At 40.3% G+C, this 24,565-nt stretch overlaps 3 protein-coding genes across 5 annotated transcripts in view; 2 read left to right on the forward strand and 1 right to left on the reverse strand.

Moving 5' to 3' along the window:
- LOC122867507 (disintegrin and metalloproteinase domain-containing protein 12-like) overlaps positions 1–12,210 on the forward strand; it is a 75,999-nt gene extending 63,789 nt beyond the window's left edge. For 2 of the 3 annotated variants that reach the window (XM_044178378.1, XM_044178379.1), the window contains 11 exons: positions 358–447; positions 666–861; positions 947–1,055; positions 1,781–1,979; positions 3,754–3,831; positions 5,400–5,508; positions 5,793–5,928; positions 6,005–6,119; positions 7,243–7,485; positions 10,288–10,463; positions 10,560–12,210. In XM_044178378.1, coding sequence (XP_044034313.1) covers positions 358–447; positions 666–861; positions 947–1,055; positions 1,781–1,979; positions 3,754–3,831; positions 5,400–5,508; positions 5,793–5,928; positions 6,005–6,119; positions 7,243–7,485; positions 10,288–10,463; positions 10,560–10,629 — 1,521 coding nt within the window. In that variant the 3' untranslated portion in view covers positions 10,630–12,210. The remainder of the gene's footprint in view (positions 1–357; positions 448–665; positions 862–946; positions 1,056–1,780; positions 1,980–3,753; positions 3,832–5,399; positions 5,509–5,792; positions 5,929–6,004; positions 6,120–7,242; positions 7,486–10,287; positions 10,464–10,559) is intronic. The other variant, XR_006375939.1, reaches the window with a different exon arrangement.
- A 1,592-nt stretch (positions 12,211–13,802) lies between these two features.
- Positions 13,803–21,574, forward strand: dhx32a (DEAH (Asp-Glu-Ala-His) box polypeptide 32a). The gene is made up of 11 exons (XM_044178381.1): positions 13,803–14,399; positions 15,302–15,495; positions 16,237–16,609; positions 16,713–16,952; positions 17,033–17,126; positions 17,340–17,489; positions 18,267–18,458; positions 18,661–18,801; positions 19,555–19,745; positions 19,830–20,020; positions 20,301–21,574. Exons 1-11 carry the CDS (start codon positions 14,139–14,141, stop codon positions 20,497–20,499), a joined length of 2,226 nt encoding a protein of 741 aa, XP_044034316.1. The 5' UTR covers positions 13,803–14,138; the 3' UTR covers positions 20,500–21,574.
- On the reverse strand, positions 21,175–24,482 carry LOC122867510 (BRCA2 and CDKN1A interacting protein). The gene is made up of 7 exons (XM_044178384.1): positions 24,266–24,482; positions 23,746–23,820; positions 23,558–23,638; positions 23,370–23,456; positions 23,043–23,230; positions 22,355–22,523; positions 21,175–22,039 (listed from the first exon to the last, which is right to left on the reverse strand). The coding sequence occupies exons 1-7, from the start codon at positions 24,404–24,406 to the stop codon at positions 21,869–21,871; spliced, it is 912 nt and encodes a 303-aa protein (XP_044034319.1). The 5' UTR covers positions 24,407–24,482; the 3' UTR covers positions 21,175–21,868.
- Positions 24,483–24,565: the final 83 nt, after the last annotated feature.

The following is a 24,565-nucleotide window of genomic DNA, read 5'->3' on the forward strand; positions in this document are numbered from 1 at the left end:
TTGCTTGTAGAGGGGATTTGTTTGCAGTGTGTCCTTTTCTTTTCTCTTCTTATTTTTCTATTTCCTTCACCATCCAGCTCATGGTTCCAGGGGTCTAAATGAGCTTGTAAGTCCTGTCAGATGGAAACATTGTTGTTTTTAGAGAACTAGAAACTGCTGTTTCCTTTCCTCTGCCAGGTTTTTTAGTTGTTACGGAACACAGTCCTGCTAGGGCTGCATCCTTTCTGATAACAAAGTCTAAGCATTTACTCTGAGGTGAAATATGATCTCTTTGTGTTGAATTAATTACTTTTGTTCCCCCTCACTAACATTCAATTTCTCTGCTTGCCTTCTTCTTCCTGTCTTTTCCATCTGAAGGAATGTATGAATCCCTGCTGCAATGCTACTACCTGCACCCTGAAGGGGGACGCTGTTTGTGCACACGGACAGTGCTGCCAAGACTGTCAGGTAGGATGTATACTGATTAGCCAGACATGACAGTTTATGCACAGGCGTCTTGACATAAAGATTTATTCTCTGATTAACTTAAATCCTAAATCAGCACCATTTACAAAATTTGGTAGATATTTTTCCAGAGCTCTTTTCAGCTCGCCGCATACTTGTCTAAGCTTCACCATGGGTCTTTGTATTAATGCCTGTTGCTTGCTGTCAATATTTGAGTGTAGCTGAAGCCAGCAGGCACTCCATGTCGTGAATCCAGTAACGCTTGTGATCTGCCTGAGTTCTGCACCGGTAGCGGCCCTCACTGCCCCTCCAACGTCTACCTGCATGATGGCCATGCCTGCCACAACAAGGACGGACACTGTTATAATGGCATCTGTCAGACTCACGAGCAGCAGTGTATCACACTGTGGGGCCAAGGTATGTGGAAGACCCCCTTTGCACTACCCGTGAATGGCTCAGTAATTGTCGCCAGCTTTTTAATGTGTTTTATTGTGTTTTGTAGGGGCAAAGCCAGCTCCGGGCATCTGCTTTGAAAGGGTCAACTCAGCAGGAGACCCCTATGGCAACTGTGGCAAAGACTCCAAAGGCTCCTTTGCCAAATGTGACGCACGGTAAGACCTGACGTTCCCATAGAAACCAAAATGAATGCATTTAATTTTATGTCACTTGTGGAATGCAGTGAAGGGCTTATACTGTACTTGCTCCGTGTAAAGAAATTGTCTTTGGTATTAGCATATACCAGCACTAGCATAGCAAATATTAGCATAACTGAACACTTACATGACATGACTTTTGCTAGAGACTGGAATGGATGTGATTCACTAGTACTGAAACAATCAGTTTCAACAGTTGCTTAAGTAATTAATTAAAAATGAAAATGCCAAATTGGTTCCAGCCTCCTACTGTAAATGTGAGAATTTGCTTCATTTCAGCTGTTTTTAATCATTGTAAATTGCATATCTTTGTGTATTTGACTGTCAGATAAAACAAGCAATTTAAAGACATCACATCGGCTCTGGCAACTTGGGATGGGCTTTTTTGACATTTTATAGACTTAACTATTAATCAAAAAAATGTAACATTAAACAGTGGAAATAATCATTAGTTGCTGCTCTAATTGAAGGTTACAGTGTCACTTGGTGAAATGTAGCAAGTTACAAAATCTTTCAGGTTGTGGTCTGAAAACAGCACAAACAAGCTGCCTGTTCTGCAGTTTCACTAATTGGACAGCAAGAGTGAGAGAAAAAATAATTGCACATATACACATTTGGGAAAACAGTGACATGTTATTTAATTATCACATTGTTATTCTCCCTGTTGTTTGTTCTGTTTACAGAGATGCTAAATGTGGCAAAATCCAGTGTCAAGGAGGAGCTAACCGCCCAGTAATTGGTACCAACGCTGTTTCCATAGAAACAAACATCCCTATGCAGGAAGGGGGAAGGATACTGTGCCGAGGTACACATGTCTACTTGGGCGATGACATGCCCGACCCCGGCCTGGTTCTGACGGGGACCAAGTGTGGAGATGGAATGGTGAGAGCTTAGGCCTGTGGCAGTTAAATACAGCCTGTATAGATACACATGCAACACACTAATCAATCCAGCGTGCAACTGACTCATTAGCCGTGGTGAAAAGTAACAGAGTACATTTACTCAAGTACTGTACCTAAGTACAATATTAAGGTACTTGTATTCTTATACTTCTACTCCAATGCATTTCGGAGAGAAATAGTGTACTTTTTACTCCCCTACATTTATCTGACTGCTGGATATGGTTGCTTTGCAAATTAATATTTTACAAATGATCGGTTTATAAAATGTGATACCTTGTTATGGATTAAACTACCAAACAGTATATAAAGTAATAAAAAAGCATCAGCTAATACCATAATACTGTATTTAATAATATGGCCCTATTAAAGTAAGTAAAAGCACTTTTCAAAACCTGGGTTAAAAAGTGCTTTACAGTTACAAATGATAGAATATACAGTATAAGTACATATGAAAAAACATACACAATAGGAAAGAATACATTTGAATAACTATAAATCAAAGAGAAGCAGGAGTGTTTAAAAGAGATCAAAGGGGCTATTCTACATGAGTTCCTTTTACATTTGATATTTTTAGTACAATTTCCCGGGAATACTTCTGTGTTTTTACTAATTTTGACTGAAACAACAAACTTACTTGTAATTTACTATTTTTTACATTGTTGTATTGCTACTTTTTTCAATCTTAATACGATACTCACCTGCCCGTATGCACATTGAATTCCTCCTCTAAATATTGGCCGTGAAAACATTGTCTTTTGAGTACAGTAACTTTCCCCGGACAGTTATTCCTTTTTGACCTTCAGTGGAGGGATAGTACCACAAAGAGGGAATTTTTTAACTAAGATACCCGCTTGATTTGACTTCCAACTGCTGAAGCCTCCTGTTAGCTTTGGCTGAACTTTAGAATGCATTTTTGCACAGAATGAGGACTGCAGATCCCCCATCCACCCATCACAGCAACCAGCAACTGTTTCAGTGTACATATGGGCATGTGAGCATTGTTTTAAGACAGATTTGAAAAACTGTGAATCTATTCTTTAAGTGAATGATTTGAATACCTCTACCACCACTGCTAAAAAGTAATGGTAGCTATCTGTAAGGCTGTGTGAAAACACAATATAAATATATTTCCCAAATGCTGGGAAATAAGAGTGGAAAAAGTGATGTGGCATGACAGGCAATGACTAAGACATTCTAAGAAGTTCTTCAGGGTGTGTCCTCTTGTCATTTCAGACTCGCACAGCCTCAGACACTTAATTGGTTTAACATTATTCAGTCTATTTGGCATCTTCCAGTGGTCATCAATTCAGCCATTGGTCACTTCAATGATACAGTTTCTCCATTTAGTCTAATTTACTTCTCTATGAGCCTCCACCCTCAAGGAGGATCTAGCCTCAGCCCTCATCTGTCAAGGGTTTTGGCATTAGTCTCTGTGCCCAGTGCTGCCAAGTTCATCTTCAAATTCAGCCTCGATATATTTGGGTGTGGTGCCTTTTAAGGAGCCCAGAGTCCACATCATATAACTTTTAAATAGCACCTTTAATACATTTTTGATTACATTATATCCCAGTGTTAACATAATTATATTTCATGCTATGCTGTTGTGAGCTGAAGTGGTTTGTCAGTGGCAAATTAAAAGAAATAGAAAGCTGGATCTGTTGGACTTTTCCCTTAAAAGAGAAAAGGGTTTAGAATATTACTGAAATGCTCTTTGAGCTCACACTGTCAATTTTTAATGTCTTTGTCTGCTTCAGATGTGTCTGAATCGTCAGTGCCAGAACGTCAGTGTTTTTGGTGTGCATGAGTGTTCAGCCAAGTGCAGTGGTCGAGGGGTGAGTACACCACCTTTCTACCACCATCCTATTTCAGTGTTGTGAAGACCTGATGTGATAGCTGTCTATCTCAAAACCAGTCCCCACCCAGATTGGTTGTTTACTTAATATCCCATTCCTCCCTCACACAGAATCTTATTTTGGTTGTAATATGTACAAGATGCCAACTATACGGTGGGTAGGGAGCCATTACAATGCCTTGCAATCAATCATTCTGATTGCTGAAAGGTTCAATCAATTAGATATAATGGCTTAATTTATGCTCAGCTATAAGTGCCATTTATCATACTCTCAGGCAGTCGTCCTTGTCCCAAAAACTGTGTTGAAATCTGAAGGCCATGCTTTGTTCGGCCAAACGCTTGGAGCAGTGACACACAGTTTGACTTTGAGCTAGGGAGCGTGGATATTGAATTTTTCTTAAATGCCACCCATCAAATGTCTATGGGTGGTCCTGTTTTAGATGAAATATGTGGCTTTGTGGTATTACCCTTAAATGGTAGGTCCCAGACTGTGACTGGTAAAGTTGTTCCTTCTTCAAAGCTACAGAGGAAACAGTTTTTACTGTCTCCTAAAATGAAACATCTCCAGTGATTATACGGTCATATTTGTTTGCCTAGTTCCAATTAAGACATATCTATAAAGCTCTAAGGACTGTTTTACTCACAGAAATAAAAGGATGTTCCTCCTCAAGGAGACAGGGCACCCCTGCATGCACAAATTAGATCAAGATGTTGCCTTGGAAAAAGGCCCTCACCTGCTCCATATTACCCTGCTGGGGAATCCTCTTAGACTTTACCATTCCTCTACTCTGCAGGACAGGAAGACGAGAGAGAGAGATAAAAATGTGGTATAAGGCAAAAAGTCTGCTCTGGGTTTTATACCAGACGTCTTCACCATGTGGAACCTAGCAGTGCTGGCTGATTATTGACTCTGCCTACTCCATGTAGCACATAGAGCATCTGCATCATGAGTATTTGTTGACTGTGGTGTCTAGTGCTGAAACAACGCTGACAGAAAATTAATTAAAAATTATTTTGATAATCGATTAATCATTTAAAGTCATTTCTCAAGCAACAATCCCATACATTCACTGATTCCAGACTCTTAAATGTGAGGATTTGCTTCTTTTCTCTCATTGATATCATTGTAAACAGATTTTTTGGGGGGTGTTTTTGACAGTTGGTTGGACAAAACATGCAATTCAAAGTGGTCACCTTGGGCTCCTGGAAGTTGTGACAGGCATTTTTCTCTACTTGAAATTCTGTAGATTAATAATTCAAAAACAATCAGTAGATTAATCCATAATGAAACTAACCATCAGTTGCAGGCCTAGTGTTGTCACTCAAGTCTGCATCCAATTTCATAAACATAACTTGTCTGCATCCAATTTCATAAACATGACTCATTTGTCACCGTAAGTGTATGCACTGTAGCCTGATGAGTGCAGAAGCTGCATATTAAGGGAGTGTAGTGTTATGCAAATACTCAAACGTAGCATGAAGAAGACAAGCTGATGGCTGCATTTTGGGCTCATCTAACAGTTATTTGTCCTTTTTAATATACCGCAGGTGTGCAACAACAACAAAAACTGTCACTGTGAGGCTCACTGGGCACCTCCATTCTGTGACAAGGCAGGTTTTGGAGGGAGTGTGGACAGTGGCCCCATCAGATTAGCTGGTAAGTCAACAGTTGCAACTCAAGTACTCAAATGGCTGATTTATTGTAGCTTGGGTTATGTTATAGGTCTTGGGCATGGAATGTACGAGCATTTAAACAGTAATATATCAATGACTCATTCTCAGGAGCAAAGTGAATCTTAAGAGTCCTAAAACTATGGTTTTCTCCACAAAACTGTTTTTCTCTAAAACCATAGAGAGTTTCAGACTACAAAAATTAAAAACTGAAAGACAAGTCTGCAGAAATGTTTACAGATAAAGTCTTCCATGTGTGTTTCTGAGCAGACAGCGGGATTCTAACAGTGGGCATTCTGGTGACTCTCCTCACGGTCCTGGGAGCTGGTCTGATCATCTGCATCAAGAGAAAAACTCTACTGGGCCTGCTCTTCACCAGTAAAAAGAACCCAATTGAGAAGCTCAGGTGCTTTTTCAGAACATAATAATTAAATCATTTGTAAATATCATAGAAGATATATAATTTCTTCTTTAAATTCCAGATCAGTAAGCACTGGAATCAGCGGACCATCCACTCCTAACCAGCCTCCATCAGTGAGCATGACGTCTCCATCTCGACCAGCCCCGCCTCTACCACACAGCGCCACCATCTTCAAGGTTACTAGATCACACATCTTTGCTTGACAGGCCCACAAGAACACACAGATAGACATCTTTAGCAGATAAGACAAGACCTTTGTACAGTATCTGACTCAAACAAATGCTCACCAGCAGATGATCCATGCTATAATATTCAAATCATTCTCAGCAGATTGACGTGTTGTTTTCACACAAATGGCAGCTCATTCAAATCCAATTAAATCACCCCTCTCTATGTGGACATGTGGAGGAGGTAGTGATAATGGAGTCTGTGGTGAGTGTTGTGTTTGTGACACTTGAATACAGTTCTTGTCATTAACAGCTGCCTTTTAAGAGAGAAATTGATTTATCTGCGTGTTTCCTACATGAAGAATGCTGATGTGGCGGCTTACATGAGATGATAATTGCAAGACAGAGCACCCAAGACTTGTGTGCGTACATCACTGTATGCCTTAACTGCTCCATTACTGCTCAGACATGCTTTGTAATAGGAAGAGACCTGTGATCGATTGAGTTAGGGGTGCTGAAATAAGAGGAGCTGTGTCAGATTTGACGTTTGCGCTGCATGGTGGCACTCCTGTGAGGCAAGCTGTTGTGCATTACCATGAGATTGGTGTTTTCAGTTAGTAGCATGTGGTTTTCATTTGGCGTCAACGGTAAGAAGAGAAAGGATGTTAAGGCTGTTTGATGTAAGCACAGTGCAGGTGAGGTCATTTTCCAGTTGTCGGGAGCTGTGTTAAACCGTTGTTTGAGCGCATGTGTGCGTGCCTTATGTATGTGTTACACTGTGCTGTGCACATCTCGCCAGCTCTACATACAAGGCAGACTCATATTTTGGCTCTCTTCTATGTCTGATCTGTCTCAATGGGAGTGTGTGTGGGCTCTTTAGCTGTGTCCACCTTTTGAATGAGGCCAATCGAGTGCTTACGGCACAGTCTTGGTCTTTCCCTTTGATAGGTTACCTGAAGAGGAGTTGGGGAATATTGAGCAGGCAAGTGGGAGCATTTGATTTATACATCTTTGACAGCATCAGGAAGAACGGTAAAGGGAGAGGAGGAGGTTAACATGACTGTTTTTGATACGAAACAGATGGTTTCTCTTCTGACTGACTCTTCTGGTTCTGTCTTTTATCTTTCTGCAGCCTCCTCACCGGGGCCCAGAGGCGGTGCTCCCACCAGCCCCCTACCCGTCCCACAGCCTGCGCAGACTGCCCCAGTGCCCTCCGGTTCACCTCAGCCACCCTGTCCCTCTGTCTCTCACCCTGTCCCTCTCCCCTGGCCCCGGGCAGCCAAAACCCGCCATACCTCCACCTCACATCCACGTTGCACCCAGGGGGGCGTCGTTTCGCAGTGCGTCACGCCATAACTCCTGCAGGATGGTCATGGTAAGTGAGTTCCCTGTTCCCTCAGTTGGAAACATTTTATTTGATGATGTTACTCACTGTAATTTGTCCACTGGGTCTGGGGAACCTTTACTCACTAATACAGCCTATAATACCTAACCAGGGAAATTATGTTGTTCACTGCACCTTCAGACGGGTGTTGTGATTTCAACCGATTTCATGGTTCTTTTGTGTCCTATATAGTATGCATGTTGACAGTTATGCACAGTATCATAAAATAACGAGGTTAACCCGGGAGCTAGCGTCAACCAAGCAAGACTGCAATTCTACAATATAAACCACCACATAAATAATGAAAATGGAGCCAGACGTGGGGGGGTGGGATTCCTACGGAAAAGATGAAACAGCAACTGGAGTGAGCAAGTATGTCCAAATATCACAGGGTGGTAAATTTGCTGCCACTAGTATTCCATGGAGTTTAGTTATGGCATTTCAGACTGTCAAAGTTGAGGGGACGAGAAAGCCAGAGGTTCCTGGTGTTAAATCCCTCTCACTCAGTGATTCTCAAAGACTCTTATTTGCCTTTAATCCAGTTTGACTTGTACCCTAGTGGACAAGTGAGGCAGAGAGACCCAAAGAGAGAGAGTGTCAAAAAGACAGAAAGACAAAGTGATAAAGAGACAGAGGAAGGCTTGAGATAATGAGTGAAGCAGTCAATTAATCAAAGAAAATCAACATTCATCGTCATTTTTCAAGCAGAAACTGCAAGTATTTGCTGGTTCCAGCCTCTCCAAACGTGGATTTGTTCCCTTTTTTCTGTTTTATATCATTGTAAATTGAATACCTTTTGGTTTTGGCACGTTGCTCAGACAAAACAAGCAAGCTGAAGATGTCACCTTGGCCTCTGGATTAATTGACAAAGAAATTGAGAGAGGAATCACTAATGAAAATAATCATCACTTGCAGCCTTAAATTAAAGTGCAAATGAGCAAATAAGTTTAAAAAAAAAGAGAGAAGAGAAGGACGAAATGCGGATAAATCAGGAATGAGTTCCAGCCTGAAACTAGCCCTGAGTTGACTGTAATTTATGTCAGAGATCGCAGTCCAGCCTTTAAGGACAGCACTGAAAATGACGCCACAGGAGGAGCTGAGGTCAAAGCGATGCTGCACCAGTACCAGGCTTTTAGAGGTGTGTTAACACATAATGACATTCTAGTCTTGTCCAGATTAATGGAGGGGTCACAAAGGAGGTCTGGCTTTAAAACACAACACCGTTCTTGAGCTAATAAACGTTATGACAGCTTATAATGGAATATATCAGTATTCCATAAAGAGCATTACATAATTAATTTTCATAATGTCCTATTACTGTACTTTTAATTTTTTACACAATTTATTTATCAGGGACAGTGTGCATTAATGGTCATGGTAACACTTTATTTTAACCCCCCACCCCCATTTAGCATTTGTAAGCACTATATAAACTAATATAACTTTATAAATGGTTATTTAAACAGTGTAATATAGTTGTAAGCACATATAAGTGTTTATTAAATATATAAAAAGTTATAATAACAAAATATGTCTTCATAGGAGAAGTTATAATTGTTGACAAATACTGTACATTAATAAACACTTAAAAATGTCTGCTTACAACTGCATTATAGTGTGTTATAAAAATTCAATAAATGTTTATATAGTGGTTATAAATGCTGAATGGGGGGTTAAAGTAAAGTGTTATCATGACATTATGCTTGGGGTTAAAAGTTTAAAAACTAACAAAACAATGCAGACAACAACTCTAAATAACATAAAGCAAAATGCAGCATGACTGAAAAGTGTCTTCTAAAAAAGCATATTATGTGATTTGCTTTAGAATATACACTATAGTTTCCAGAGCCTTTCTTTTAAAGAAAGAACTCCATTAAGTTTTACAAAGGTTCTTGGTTATCATACACCTGTACAACAAGGTGAAGTGCAGCAGCTCTTGGCAGTGTTTCCACTTCAGGAAGTAGATTTTCCTTCTCAGCTGTTTCTATTTAGTGTCAAAGTGTGAAACTGAAAGTGATGCCTATTGGCAGCAGACTTCACTGACAGTATCTTTAGCAGCTGTTTGGCAGCTCCAAGACATTGACAAAGTCCTTTTTTCTCCCAACAGTGAAAGCTCTCTGCTTGGGGCATGGAAGCATTGTCTAATGGATGGAGCCAGTAGGTTTTTAGACAGACTTGGGTTTTGTGAAATGTGGGTTTAGATATTTTAAGTTGAAGCTGCAGTAACATTTTGTGCCAATAAATCACCTTATCAGACATGCTCAAGCCGGCCCCATTGCATGACAGTATGGGTGTATTTCCATAGTGCAGATTGTCATGATACTTGACCTTTTTATAGATGCAAAGGAAAGGCATATCCTGCATTAGAGACTTCAGTGACAGCATGCAGTTGTCAGTGAAAACATTCAATCAGGGTATCAAATTTGACTTTGAGAAAGGAATTGTGTTTTGAATCAACAGACCCGATTCCATGCGTGAGTGAGGTCTGGGGTTCGGTTGTTTGGTGCCTTCCTCTCTGACGTTTGAGGCGGTTTCTCTCCGACCAAGGAGAACAGGAGAAAGTGAATGGAGACCAGATGGGGGCTAGGTAGCAGGCCTTTATCATGATCTCAGTCTTCTAGAGAAGATTAAAACCACACGACAGTTCCTCTCATCACAATTGCATGGGCAGGGCTGCCCTGATGCCTGGAAGAGGAGGACACGACAAGCAGGCCTGAGCTGTAATTGCCTGACTGTGAGTGCCTCCTGGTGGAGATTCTCAGTTATTATTTTGATGTGTCTGTTCTTTGTCAGGAGTTGGAGAAGCCCAGTCCTCCTCAGAAACCCCTTCCTGCTGATCCAAGGAGCTCTCGTCTGGTTCGAAGTCCCTCTCTAGTGCACAATGTAGTCCAAGGGCCCTCTGCTGTTTGTGGCCCTGCACCAATACCTGGTGTACCCAGACCTGTACGCCCTATCCCACGTCCCAACAGGTGAGTTCCAACTTTCACCAGATTTATTTAAAAACAACACTGAAGCTTGTATAATTCACTGAGAGATTATTTATATCACCTTTCTCCCCCCTCTAGACCCAGTCCCAAGCAACCTCCAACACTACCAAAGCCTTGCATAATTGCCAACGTTAAATACAGCAGCTGAGACTTTGGCCGGAAGGGACATTGTTGTGATAAGAGATTTGCACTATGAAAACTTTGAAAACTTTAAAAAGAAGGTGGCTTCTCTGAGTTTTGAATCAGAAGAACTGCCATGTCCCTTTGGTGCTCTGTCTCTGAATGGTGCTACGAGTCTGAGCTCAGGTACATGTAAAGTATTTATATTCTGTATTTATTGCCACGCAGTGCACTGTGCTAGGCACTTTTACTACACGGTAGCAACTTTTTCATTTGCTGTTTGCATCAGTGTCACAATTCTTATTTTTTTCTTATCAACTGATCTTTATCAAAAAGAGCGGTGGGAGATTTAGAAATAAAAAAGCCAATCTGTGAAATTCTGATTGCAGAAATGTTGTTGTGAAGAGCTGAAAAGGAGTTTTGTGCAATGACAGATGAGAACAGAGAAAACTTCAGACAACAGTTGAAATCCAATGTTTTTTTTCTTGAAGGGTAATGCTCTCTGTAGCAGCTTTAAGCCAGTCAGACGAGGCTTGAAACAACCACAGAAAAAGAAAAAGTGGTATTACTGCAACAGTTCTGCAATGTGTTCTGAAATGTCATTGTCGTTTCCTTTTCATTAACAAGCCCCAAGAAGCTCACTTGAGGGATCTGGGTACTGATATATGAACTGAACATGGATCTAAAATGAGCCGAGATCAAGGAAGCATTCACCCCTCAGAGAGAGTAAACTTTTCTGAAATAATCCTCTGCTAAAGGTCATGTGTGTTTTTGAATATTTCCCTCTGTGCCTGTCTACACCGAGGACTCTGTGTGAAACTCTGTAATTAAATTATGGAATCACTAAGGACTTTCTTAAAACTGTGGCCATACAGGCGTCTTGGAGGCACTCACATGTAAACAGCCAGTGTCTGGCTACAGTGTTCATGTGTGGATTTTAAATCGTGTTTTTCTGTGATGGGAAAGGACAGATTCAGTTGACGAGGACACATCTGCCACTGAAATGAAGTTTAGTGGTTAGTGTACACGGAGCCACCAATAACTGTGGCAGTTATTCATTTTCTATTTTTTGTACCTTTTAAATTTGGCTATTGAGATTAGTTTTTAAAGCCAGTCTTCATGCCAGATATAAAATCCTGCATAAATCGGATTTGTGGTAATTAAACAGTGTTTTATTATTTTTGCAGTATTATTGTTTTACTGTATTGCAATGCAGCATATATACATTCACATTGAGCAGCATTTCCTTTAAGCACAGCTCTTGACAAATATCTAGGGTGAAAACTGACTTTGGACTTTTGTTACTTTTGATACTGTTATCTTTTTAATACTGCACTAGTTTTACATTCATTGCTTTGTTTACTTTGCTTTTTCAGTGCTATGTGTCCATGTACTAATAGACAGTATTTCAGTACAGTCACCTGACTGTATGTTATGTTCATGTGTTCCTCATATGTTGTGTTACAGGTGAACATATTTCCATGGAGAATGCTTTTTTATAATGATTGTTTGATACATCATATGTAAAGAAAACACTTAGTGTCAGTGTCTAGTCATGGTATTTTGAACACTCATGCAGTATTAGTAAAACTGTTTTTCAAACACTGAAGAACATTTTTGTTATTGAACAAAACTTTGTGCTCAGTACTCTATTTTTTTATTATTATTTTTTACACAGCATGCATGTTTTCAGCAAGACTTGTCATGTGAAAAATCTATTATATGAGAGAAACAACTATTATTTCTATGTTAAAAGCCCGTTTGAATGCTAAAATAGAAACACAGTCTTCATGTACACAAGCAATTTCAGTCCAGCAGTCCTACTTTGTAAGAAGACAAAGATGGATTTCATATTGTATCAAATTTTCAAACCACAATAGCTTTGTAGCTACAAGAGTTTCTGGCATTTCTTTTATGCTTGAGCCAAATTGCAACCAGAAGACTGAATGATAAGTAATTGAGAGTGTTATTTTGCAGTCTGTATTTTCAGAAAGGTTTGAGGTTTCAAATTAGTTTAACCATTTAACAATGACATCTGAAGCAGCTTAGCTTATTTCAACAGCCTGAACCTTTTGTTTAAAAGCAATTTGACGAGGTCTTTGTAAGGGATACAAATACTGCTTCAATCAATACAATTCTGGGGGTTGTGTGTTCACTGTTGCCTGTCAGGATTCACTGGTGCTGACCTGGTGGAGTCAAGTGTGTTTGTGATTAAAAGGATGTTCAACAACAACAGTATGGAGGACAAAAAAACCTTTGCTAATGAGAAATCGAAGCAGGTTCACGCGATAACAAGGCCACACAGTATCACTGATGAGAAGCTCCTGAAACCAGCCTCAGCCTATATCATCTAATTACAAAGTTGCAGCTCAAGTCAGATCGTGTTTAAAAAAAATGGAGGGGGTTTGGATGCAAAGGCCAAAAACCTATTTTTAATATTAGACATGTACTTTGCCTAAACTCTGTGTTCAGTGCTGAATATTTGAACTACACATGAGTATGATTGAAATCATTTACATGTCTGTTTTTGGTTACTATCAGACAAGTAGGCTGTATTTTTACATACAGTAGAGTTGAGACATTTAGGCTTGTTTGGTGGTTAAGTGCCTGAACGAGTTTCATTGATATTTAGAAAGGTTCAGATAAATTCATTTAAGTCAACATGTGTCAAACTGGACTGATAATGACCGAACAGCTCTCCCTTGTGGAGGAGCTGCAGCCTGCTAAAGGTGAATGGGTGAACTGAAGTTTTTGAGTGATTTAGAGTAGTTCCATTAAGTGTTTCACATCTAATAAAAAAATCAACAATTACAAAAGCCCTTATGGTCTTATGAAAGCCCATTTCCACTACAAAAAAGTCCACAACCTTTTTTTCCATTAATAAATGTTTTTATATTTATGGCTTAGTATCTCAAAATTATGACTTGATATAATGATTAATAATTATTTGTTTATTTTCAAGTGGCAGAAATTAGCTTCCATACACATTGCATCCTACTGGCTACTACAGAGATTATAATGCAGATAAATGAAGTAGCTGTAGTAACACCTGCGTTATTCTTTAAATATGACATGAGAAAAGAGAGACATTTTTTGAGGATATTTGGGATTTGACATTTGGAAACATTGGCGTCATAGTCCTCGCTACTTTACACGTGCTTATTTGGGATAAGCAGGCGATTATGACGGGCTCGTGGACATTGCTCAGTGTGATATGAAGCCCTATGCAAATCAAAACACGTGTGAAGCCACGCTGAGGAGAAATTACGCGCCCGGTGCGCACTAAGCGTCAGTCGGCCCCAAACAGAACAACTTCAAACTTTCAACAGCTTAATAAATATAGTTTTAGCAATTAATCAAGAAGCAGAATAGAGAGATTGTGGTCACTTATCACATGGTCCAAGTACGTATAGGTTATATTGTAGGCTACAGGCTGGACGGAAACGGATCGGTTTTAGAAATGGACCCTAAGGTGGAGTGATAGGAAAAAAACTTTGTGCGCTCTCGTTGAATTAACAAATATATAGCCTATGTGTCATGTCGGAGATAAATAATTCAGCGGAGCTTGACATTCACCCTGAAACTGAGGAATGTCCTGCGGAAGATTCATTTGGCTTTGGCGATGATCTGGAGTTAAATCAGTTCGATGGATTGCCCTTTTCCTCACGTTACTACAAATTACTAAAAGAGAGGAAGACTCTGCCAGTGTGGAAGGTCAGGTGCGAGTTTGAAGATGCTCTGGTAAACAACCAACTGGTTATTGTGTCTGGAACAGCAAAGACTGGGAGGAGTACACAGGTAAGACTCTATGGTCAATAATATGAATATCCTATTAGGAAAGAAGGAATCAGGAAGGATGAAAAAGATGGTGAGTGCCTTTCAGAAAGATTTTATTAAAGAACAATTCACATTCAACCTGGACTTAAGTAGATACTGCAGTTGCCCTCGTCTACAAGGAATCTGATTTAGGAGCTTCTTTGGGAACTTGGGGCATTAGAGTGAAAGAATACTGCATCTTTTTCTCTGTTCAGGGACATTTTGACTTCCTTCAGACTGGACCCAAATACCAAATAAGCATAACCCAATATGTTTAACTTGCATGCAGTTTGTTGCCACATGCTCAATCCAGCCTATTCAGTCAACAGCAAATGTGAGAGGTCTGCTCCCCTTGATTTGATTTAAATGTGAAGTAAACCCTTTCAGTTGTGTTTTTCTACCCAACACTGCATTGTTTATCTACTGAACAGCACAACTTCTCTCTTGGACATAGTTTTGATTCCTGTGACATGTATGGAAGGAGTACCATTATGTGAGCTTGTGTGAACAGCTCAGCAGATGCTGTTGTGTCACTGTGAGGCTGTCCAAGCTCTAGCCAGCCTGACAGTCAAGCTTCACAAAGGCTCCAGCAGGGGGGTTAGGGGACCTCCTGCTGCTAAGCCCTTATCCGCTGGAGCCACCTCATGCTGCCAAAGCAATTTTGCATTATGAGCGATAATACCATAGGATATATCCTGTCACTGTTTGTTTTGCTGTGTGCTTAAACAAAGCTGTTGGTACGATCCTGAAAGGATACTTGCCACTGAAAATTGAGTTTATGTAAATAGAAAATGTTCTTTTTGATGCAGAATTAGTACTCTGAAGCACTGTCATGACATACAAAGTGTGAAAGGTGAACAACATTTAGTTTTATTCTCTCTCAGATCCCTCAGTGGTGTGCAGAGTTCTGTCTGTCTGCTCAGTACCAGCATGGCATGGTTGTGTGCACACAGACCAACAGACAGCAGGCTGTAGATCTGGCCTTGCGGGTGGCTGATGAAATGGACGTCAACATAGGCCATGAAGTGGGTTACACCATCCCTCTGGAGACCTGCTGCTCCTCCGACACTTTTCTGAGGTTTGTTGATGAGCTCTCAGTCTGTCTATTTCACAGCCAGCAGCAGCACCATGCTTGAATGTCATTTTAATATCATCCACAAACCATTTCTGTCACTCTTAATCTTTTCCTTGCCTGTGCTCCTCACTCACATCATGGATGGTACACACAGAAGATTCTGCTTCAGTTTAGATGAAGAACTTTCAAGTCATAGAACATTATGCTCATCACAATATATAAAAAAGCAAAAGTTCCTTGTGACAGAACATTGCCAGTCTTTTATTGGCCAAAATGCCAAACACTGGTTCCAGCTTCTCAAATGTGAGGATTTGGGAGGTCAATCTTAGTTTTATATCATTGCAAGTTGACTGTTTTGGGTTTTTTTGGACTTTTAGTCCAAATGTCTGTATGTGGAAATGTCATCTTGGGCTCACTCATCTCACTTTGTAAACAATGCCTATACTCATACTCAGTCAGCACATGCTACATAAACAGCATTTTCACAGCATGGTCTTGACTTAAAGCGAGCCTATGTAACTTTTGAATGAGGAGATAACACAATCTTCCTCTTACAAATGAAAAGTTGAATTCATAAGCAATAAGACACACATTTTCTTAATTTACTACACTCAGAGGTATTGCTACAGCCTTATGGCGGCTAATGTTAGGAAGCTTTTGATATATGTTGCTGTGTAGCTGACTGTGTGACTCCTCTACTTGTGCTACTGTTACACTATGTTTCACCACATCTTTATCATTCAGGTACTGCACTGACGACATGCTGCTGAGAGAGATGATGTCAGACCCTTTTCTGGAGCACTACGGGGTCGTTATCATTGACCAGGCCCACGAGAGGACATTTAACACAGACGTACTGCTGGGTCTCCTCAAGGACATCCTGCTGCAGAGGCCTGAGCTCAGAGTGGTGGTCCTCGCCATCCCACCCATGACTGACAAGCTGCTGAGCCACTACGGCAGCATCCCGCTCATCAGTCTGGAGGCCTCATCTCCTGCTGAGGTGGTCCACAGCAACAGTGGCAACAAAGACTACTTCTACTCAGCACTGAGACTGGTGCTGGAGATCCATCGAACCAAAGAGGACGGAGATGTTGTTGTGTTTTTTGCCTCAGCTGAGGTAAGAGATTATTGCATTTTTAATGAGTAGTTTCATTGGACCAAAACTGAGACTGGTTTAACAAATTTCTCCTCTCCTACTTTGCTTGTAATCTCTTCTGCAGGAGGTTCATTGTGCCCACAGCATCCTCCAGAGAGAGGGCAGCAGGTTGGGAGCGGAGCTGGGCCAGATGGTGTCTGTGGTCCTGTGCCCAGGCAAGGGAGGGCTACTGCCTGTTCTGACTGAGCAACCAGACTCCAAGAGGTCCAGAAGGGTTTTCCTCTCTACCCAACAGGGGGAAGATATGTGGTGGCCTACAGAGTCTGTCAACTTTGTCATTGACACAGGAGTCCAGAAAAAGATGGTAAGTTATTTCCAACAAACATATTTACCTGAAATGAGTAATATGCTGATATTAATTGCCATGTGGTTTGGACTTTGTAGGTGTACAATCCAAGAATAAGAGCTAACTCAGAGGTACTTCAACCCATCAGTCAAGGTCAGGCAGACTTACGTAAGCAGCTGTCTGGACCAACAGGTATGTCTGACAATACATGAACCAGTTTAAAAGGTTAAAAAAAAGGTTTCTTTCCGATGTTTTCCATGACACACATGGTAAAACATCCAAGGAATCTTTACTATAATAATACTGGAGGAACAACATCAGAGTTAAACAAATCATTTCATGTAAAACCACAATTAAGTGCATCAGCTTTTTGCTTTACTGAATCTACTTCCATTTATTTCCTAGGTAAATGTTTCTGCCTGTATCCTGAAGACAGCCAGCTTCCTGCAGAGAAATCCCCACAGATCTTGGAGTCCAACATTACACCAGCAGTCCTTTTCCTAAAAAGGATGGAGATAGCCAGCCTTGGACAGTGTGATTTCATCGACAGACCAGGTTAGCCTGCTAGTGTAAATTGCACAACGTTACAACTGAAACATGATTCGTGATAACAAACATTTTTATTCTCAGGTTACTGGTTCCCACAGACGGCATCTCTCTTCCACACTAAAACACAGCCGGAGAGGTGTATGTGGGAGTGTTTTTTGGCTAGTGGAAGTACAGATGAGAAGTACAGATTGCTCTGTGTAGCTGTTTGGGCCCAGTCAGCCATGATTTAGCTGAGCTGACAGGACCCTGCTACTAACTATTGTCTGAGCTCTGACCCACCCTAACATGAACAGAACAGGCTAAAAGAGGCCAGCTCATTAACGATTATACAACATGCCTTGTTAGGGCAGCACCAGAGAAGTAAAATGAAAAGGAATTAGAGGCCAAATATACTGGAATATCTCCATATTCTTGCAGAATTTGGCATGGCAGTTATTCTCCCTAATAAGCATACATCATTATGGGGGATGGGGGGGGTTGCACGAGTTATGTGGGAAATGGAAAGCTTAAAGTCACTAAGTGTAGGATTTTATGTGATTTAGAGCAACTTTCAAATTATTGTGATGACATAAGTTGGTGTTTGTATAAAAATGAGACAATCCTGGTGAAAAATGGTGCATTTTGTATGTTGTTTTCAAAAAATGTACCGGTACATACACTGAGCAAAAACAAAAGGATAATATTTGTTACAGAGACAAATTTTGTGACACTTGCACTATAGGGATTCTTTCTTTTTGACTTATGGAATTTATGTGTCAAACTCATGCTATTTCCTTGTTGCAGATCCCGAGGGACTCATGCAGGCATTGGAGGAGCTGGATTACCTTGCAGCTTTAGATGATGATGGCAACTTGTCTGAGATTGGTATCATAATGTCTGAGATGCCTCTGGACCCTCAGATGGCCAAAGCACTGGTAGCATCCTGCGAGTTTGACTGTGTGAGTGAGATGCTGACGATCGCGGCAATGCTGTCAGGTACGTGTGCGCCATGTGTTCAACTTTAGTTTGAGAGTGAAGATCCTTTGATTGGTTCATAGATTCACCAGATGGACATTGTTGTAGTAGCTCATTTGCAAATGTACAAAGCTGCAGTTTCTTTCAGACACTGAACCAGATGGTCTTTGATAAGAGTGGCTTGTCTCAGTGATGCTGACCTTGTTGTTTCCTTGTCTGTTAGCACCAAGCTGCTTCCAAGAGCCACCTGCTGGCATGACTCATGAGGCAGTCCAGTGTCACAGAAAGTTCCAGCACCCTGAAGGCGATCACTTCACCCTCATAAACATCTACAATGCCTTCAAACAAAGCCAGAGAGAACAATGTAAGACACGTTAAATGAATTGAACCAATCTACTTTCAGTAAAATTGTACATTTGTTAAAAATGCTGCAATATAGTGTGACACACTGACACTGATGCATCCTTACAGCAGTGTTTCTGAATCTGTTCTTCACAGTGCAAGAAGCAAAACAAATGAAACCTTTTGTATCATAGAACCTAGTGTCATCATACCAATTCATACACTGAGGCACTTTTGTCTTTTTTACAAGGAATTAAAAACAGAAGAATCAAAGACAAAATTACATGAGATTATTTTAATGAAAGAAATAAATAGAATATGTATGAATACATAAAAAATATAGAAGAAATTCTGATATCAAAATAAAATAAAATAAAAGAAATAAAAAATCACCAGGTAGGTAGAACATTTTGAGCAGATCTCCTGATTTGTAGATGCTATCAACCTGGTGATGTTTGCCACCATTATTTATTCTTTTTTTTTTGTTGTTGTTTATTTAAAAAAGAGTGACTTATCTTGACATAGTGTTTAAGAAAATCATATTACCCTTGAATTATTAATTTGCACAGTCATCACTTTTTCCATCCAGTCACAATTGTTTGTAGTTGGGGATTAAAAATGAAACCAACAAAAGTGGTTTAATTGTATTAGACACTTATGGACCTCAACCAAGCTGAACAGTGTTTTAAATATAGTTTTAAGTACTGGGGCCCTATTTTTGAGTTTCAATGAATGCTTGAGTTTGACCAAAATTCTACTTCACTACATGTTTCAGACTTAAGTGCTGAAAAGTGGTGCCAGGACTATTTCCTGGATCATTCGGCCCTGAAGACAGCTGAAGCCATTAGATCAGAGTTGACTGACACTCTGAACAGGATCGAACTTCCCATCTCTGAGCCCTCCTTTGGAACCAGGAACAACACCCACAACACGAAAAGAGCTCTGCTTGCTGGGTTCTTCATGCAGGTATACGGAAGCTAAATGTCTATTAATGAATTTGCCTCCAGGAATTCAATTGTATTCAGTTTACAGCATCTGTCCTGTTCGTAGATTGCTCGCGATGTGGACGGATCAGGGAACTACTTCATTCTGACCCACAAGCACATGGCCCAGGTGCACCCGCTCTCCAGCTACGGGGCTCAGTCACATAAGCTGGGGCTGCCAGAGTGGGTTGTTTTCCACGAGTACACCCTGTCCGAGAACAACTGCATGAGAACAGTCTCTGAAATTTCACCTCAAGTGTAAGTCAGTCTCTTTTTCAGCATCACATATGTCATGTGTACAAGCAGAGTTGAAGGTTCTCATGGCTTATGTTTTCATGCACTACACTGGTAGAGAAACATGAATGATTGTTTTTATTACAGTAACACTGAGCAATATAGTCACATTTTAATTTAAATCTTTTTAAACCTCTTAAAATCTCCACAGTAGTTTTTTATTTATTAAAAAAATATGAATTAACCATATTCTTACTAGTTTTTCATCTTTTCCAAATAATGTCATTTCTGTTTGTCATTTTAGGTACATTCAAATGGCACCACTGTACTTCTTCTACAATCTGCCCCCTAGTGAAAGCAAAGACATACTGCAAGACATGTTAGACCCAGATGGATCCAGAAAATGTAAAGACGAGAAACAAAAAGCCACCGCAATCAGCAGCGATGCCAACAGCGGCTGTGCAGTGGTGCCGCAGACTTACGACAGATGTGTGATTCAATGATGTGATATCATAAATGTGAAAATCTGGGCTGTAATGTTATCACCAAATGCATTTATGCTTGTAAAATGTTTATAGTCAATGCAAATCAGGGACTGTAATATTAAGTTATTACATTGCTTAAAAGTTGTTCTGATGGTTGAAGGTTGATTCCATCACAGTGACCTTTTCAGAAGGTGAAGGTGCTGTCTAGTGAGTTGAACACCTTGTATTAGTTGTGGTCCAATACAACATTGCCAGTACATTTTTTTTCCTGAGTGCTAGCATCTGAAGAAGTTTGCTTGTTTCTCACCTTTTTCCCCTGCTCTGCTCTCCCCTTCAACACTGTCTGTCTGGAAATGCGAGGATCCTGACGGCTGTTTAGATTTTTAGACTTTGAGCAGCAGAGTGGCTGCAGATGGATTTTGTCTGTTGCTGTACTTTAAAGCAAGAAAACAAACATCCCATCACGCCTGCTGTGTACATAACCAGGAAGATGCTGATTCAGAGATAGTCTAACACTGTGATGCATGTACAAGCTGCATGAGAAGTCAGTTGTCACCTACTTCCTTTCCCATGTTTCTTATGCAAATCTGTCCTTTTCAGAGGTGTTGGTATACCTTCCTCTTCAGGTTTTGAGACTGAAACATTATGAGTTGACATGCTGCCAGATTAAGAAAGCAAACGATTGTCAAGGCATGCAGCTATATAATGCATTTATTGACAATCAGTGGCAGGACATCTACAGAAATGCTTGATTAGAAAACCCTCGGTAGAATGGTGCTTCGGCACAAATAAATTCCATTCAACATTCTGCTCATGTTTACACAAATGACTACTGTATGTTCGATTTCATGGCAACAATCCAAATTTGTGAGAATCAGCTTTCTACCAAGACACGTCATCAAGGAAAATCTGGATCTGCTATAAAAATGTAAAAATTCAGTATTTTGACTTGATGGCAAATGACACATCCCTTCCTCCTTCCGAGACTGGACTAGCTTACATATCAGCTGTTGTCATTAACACAAAAGATTTTGCATATTCAATTGTCTTGGTTCATAATCTTGTTATAAACAAGTCTTTTACAAAAACATGATTTAGTGCTCTATGTCTATTCATTTTCACCTAATATAACCGTTGTATATTTCTGCAGGGTATGTGGTGATTTTCCTCTGCATTGTATCTTAAAAGGGAACCAAGAATTTGTACAATCTGCATCTCTAAAATTGCTGGGAAAAAAAACCATCACTGCGCAACAGAGTAAATGTCTGGTTTACAATACTGGCACTACTGTTGCCGACAGTACCAAAACATTGTCCTCTAGAGTCTCTTAAGATTATAGTGAACCAGCCTGAAGGTCTTCAATGTGTGTATAAGTTTATTGTGAGGTTCACACCGTTAGGTATTCTTTGAGTTTGTCCATAATGGCAGACATTCGGTCTGTTGGTATCAGCATGACTGTCCTGAAAGGTTTCATGGGAACATCGTCGAACGACCACCTGCCGCTCAAGCAGGAGTCTGCCTCTTCCTGGACCGAGTAGTGGAACTTCATGATGGCTTGCTGTTAGGAGAATACAGACAATGCTTAAATCTGCAAGAATATTCAAACATGAATAAAAATGCTTTACATCACTCCTTTCTTCTTGGAAGATATAAATACATTAAAAATATATATAATTAGAAGGTAAAACACACAGTTTGAGGCTATTTGTTTTAGCTCATCAGATAGCAATTTTAACTAAGATATTATGAGGTTAGTTCAAATCTAAATAACTACAAAACGTTATCATCTAAATACTGTATGTAAAGCGTTCCCTGTATAGTATGAAACATTTAGTCAGCATTTTAGACTCTGCTTGCATTTACTTGACTTTACCTCATAGAAGAATTCCTCCTCTGCATTGACAAACATGTATTCCTCTTTGGGAGCTCCTCCTTTGGCTGGAATACTCTTGCTTGCCTCTTTGCAGGTCTTGCTGATCATCAGACAATAGTGACACTTCCCACTGGGCTTATTCGTCCTCTGAGCTTCAGCTATTTCTTCCCTGGAGGACAGAATTACATTCAGTTTATTTTCCTGCACGCAACACTTTCAAAAGACTTTTGACCATTAACACAGATGCTTTTCATTGTTCTGTTTATATAACAGATACTACTTCAGCTATTAGAATCATAGGCAACTATAACAGATTTAAATGCATTCATAAAAAGTAGTTAACCCATCTACAAAGTTTTTTCTTCCTTTACAAAGCACCATCAGGTCTCCAAGTTTCCATTTCAGTCAACAACAGAGCTTCAACAACAACAACCAGCAGTTCATACAAGGTACAGAGGCAATCACCATGATTGAAAGTTTTCATCCAGTGTCACTCCCATGATGCAATGGTGTGATTAAAACATGTGTAAACATACATAGCTTTGCCCCCCTAATGGCAGTGTCCATCTTTATGAAAAACCCTAAACATAGCTGTAGCTGTTTTTAACAGTGTTAACATGATTTGGATTAGATTTCTCCCTGAAAAGGAAATACTGAGGAGGACATATGGGGACTGAGTAGAACTCACTGGAGCTGTTTATGCAGTGGGAGGGCGATCTGTGGAGGCACATTGATGAAGCGCTCACTCAGCAGTAGCCCCACAGGCTTGCTGGTGTCACTGAGGATCTGCTCGAGCTGTTCTGTCATACTGTGGGTGGAGTTCTTCTCACACTGATCCACGATAAGCTCCTTCACCTCCTCCACACATTGCACACCCTGCCAACAGCATCAGACACACACACATACAATGAAATTTTAAATTAACTAGCATCACATGCGTTATTTCCTACATTATCAGAGCCTCCAATTTCCAATTAGTCTGTAAGGTAAGGTTGGTGTGCGCCAGTGGTGTTACCTTTCTCTCTGTAAGGTTGAGCATAGTGATGAAGCCAAACACTTCATCTGGGTCATCGTCATCGCTATCTTCTGGCACCTCCGCTTGCTGGAGCAAAGTGAAGGGACAAGTTAATACATGTTAGAGTTGAAACTGCTGAACAGTCACCTGTAAAGTCGGAGATGAGATTAAACTATTGAGTAACTCACCTTGATGACACTTCCAACGTGATTCTGTTGAATGATGATGTCCGTCATCTCTGAAGTATTTACATGAGCCTTCAGGAAGACCTGAATCCAAACATAACAGAAGTGACATCAGTGAGGCCATGCTTACGCCCAACACATTACATATGAGCATGATAATTTAGATGGAGAACATAAATACTGTCCCAAACCTGTTGTAAGAGTTTCTTGACGCCATTGAAGTCGTTGGCTGAAATGGTGTGGGCTTCAAAGTCCACAATGACCTCCTGAATGTGAAACAATAAAGCAGAGAGCCGTATAATAACAACAGAAACCTGCCTGCGAGTTAAGTATTTAATTACATGTACTTTTGTTACTTTAATGGAATAGTTGTTTCATGTACTTTTTGAGTGAATGAGCAAATTTAGTTTCACAAGTAACGTTAGGTTTTTGACGTGCACTGTAAAATACTTAATAAGTTATTACAAAGTAGACTTAAGTTAGTCATACTTCGGTAACGTTACTACTTAAATATGATATTCCAGTTTATCTAGTAACGTTAATCTTTTCAACCCTGGCTGTCAGCAACGGTAAATAATTCTAATGTGGCTTTCTGTTGCTATTAGCCAACAGCTGCGTTAGTTAGCTAGCTAGCTAACTAACTAACTAGCTGGCTAGCAAGGCCATTTATAGCATTCACATTCAAAGAACTGTTTGTTCGTTTAACGTTACTTCATTGATATCCTCCTCTGATGCCTCGCTGTCCTCCTCCCCGGAATCATCCTCCTCCTCCGGATTATCATCGGAGCTGTTTTCGCTTTCCTCGGGATTTTCACCCAAACCTACTGCTCTCCTCTTAGCAGAAGAAGCCATGCTGCAAACAGGCAACACACGTTTCAACGGAGTGGGCGGGGCAAAGCTTAAAATTCAGCCTCAGAGAAGTAGGAAACTGAAACTCTGAAGCCGCCATTATGGGTCCAAATGTATATGACTTGCCACTTTCCGTAGCACCCTTCGGAGCCGCAATGTTGC

This window comes from Siniperca chuatsi, linkage group LG20 (genome assembly GCF_020085105.1).
Source record: "Siniperca chuatsi isolate FFG_IHB_CAS linkage group LG20, ASM2008510v1, whole genome shotgun sequence".
Lineage (NCBI taxonomy): Eukaryota > Metazoa > Chordata > Actinopteri > Centrarchiformes > Sinipercidae > Siniperca > Siniperca chuatsi.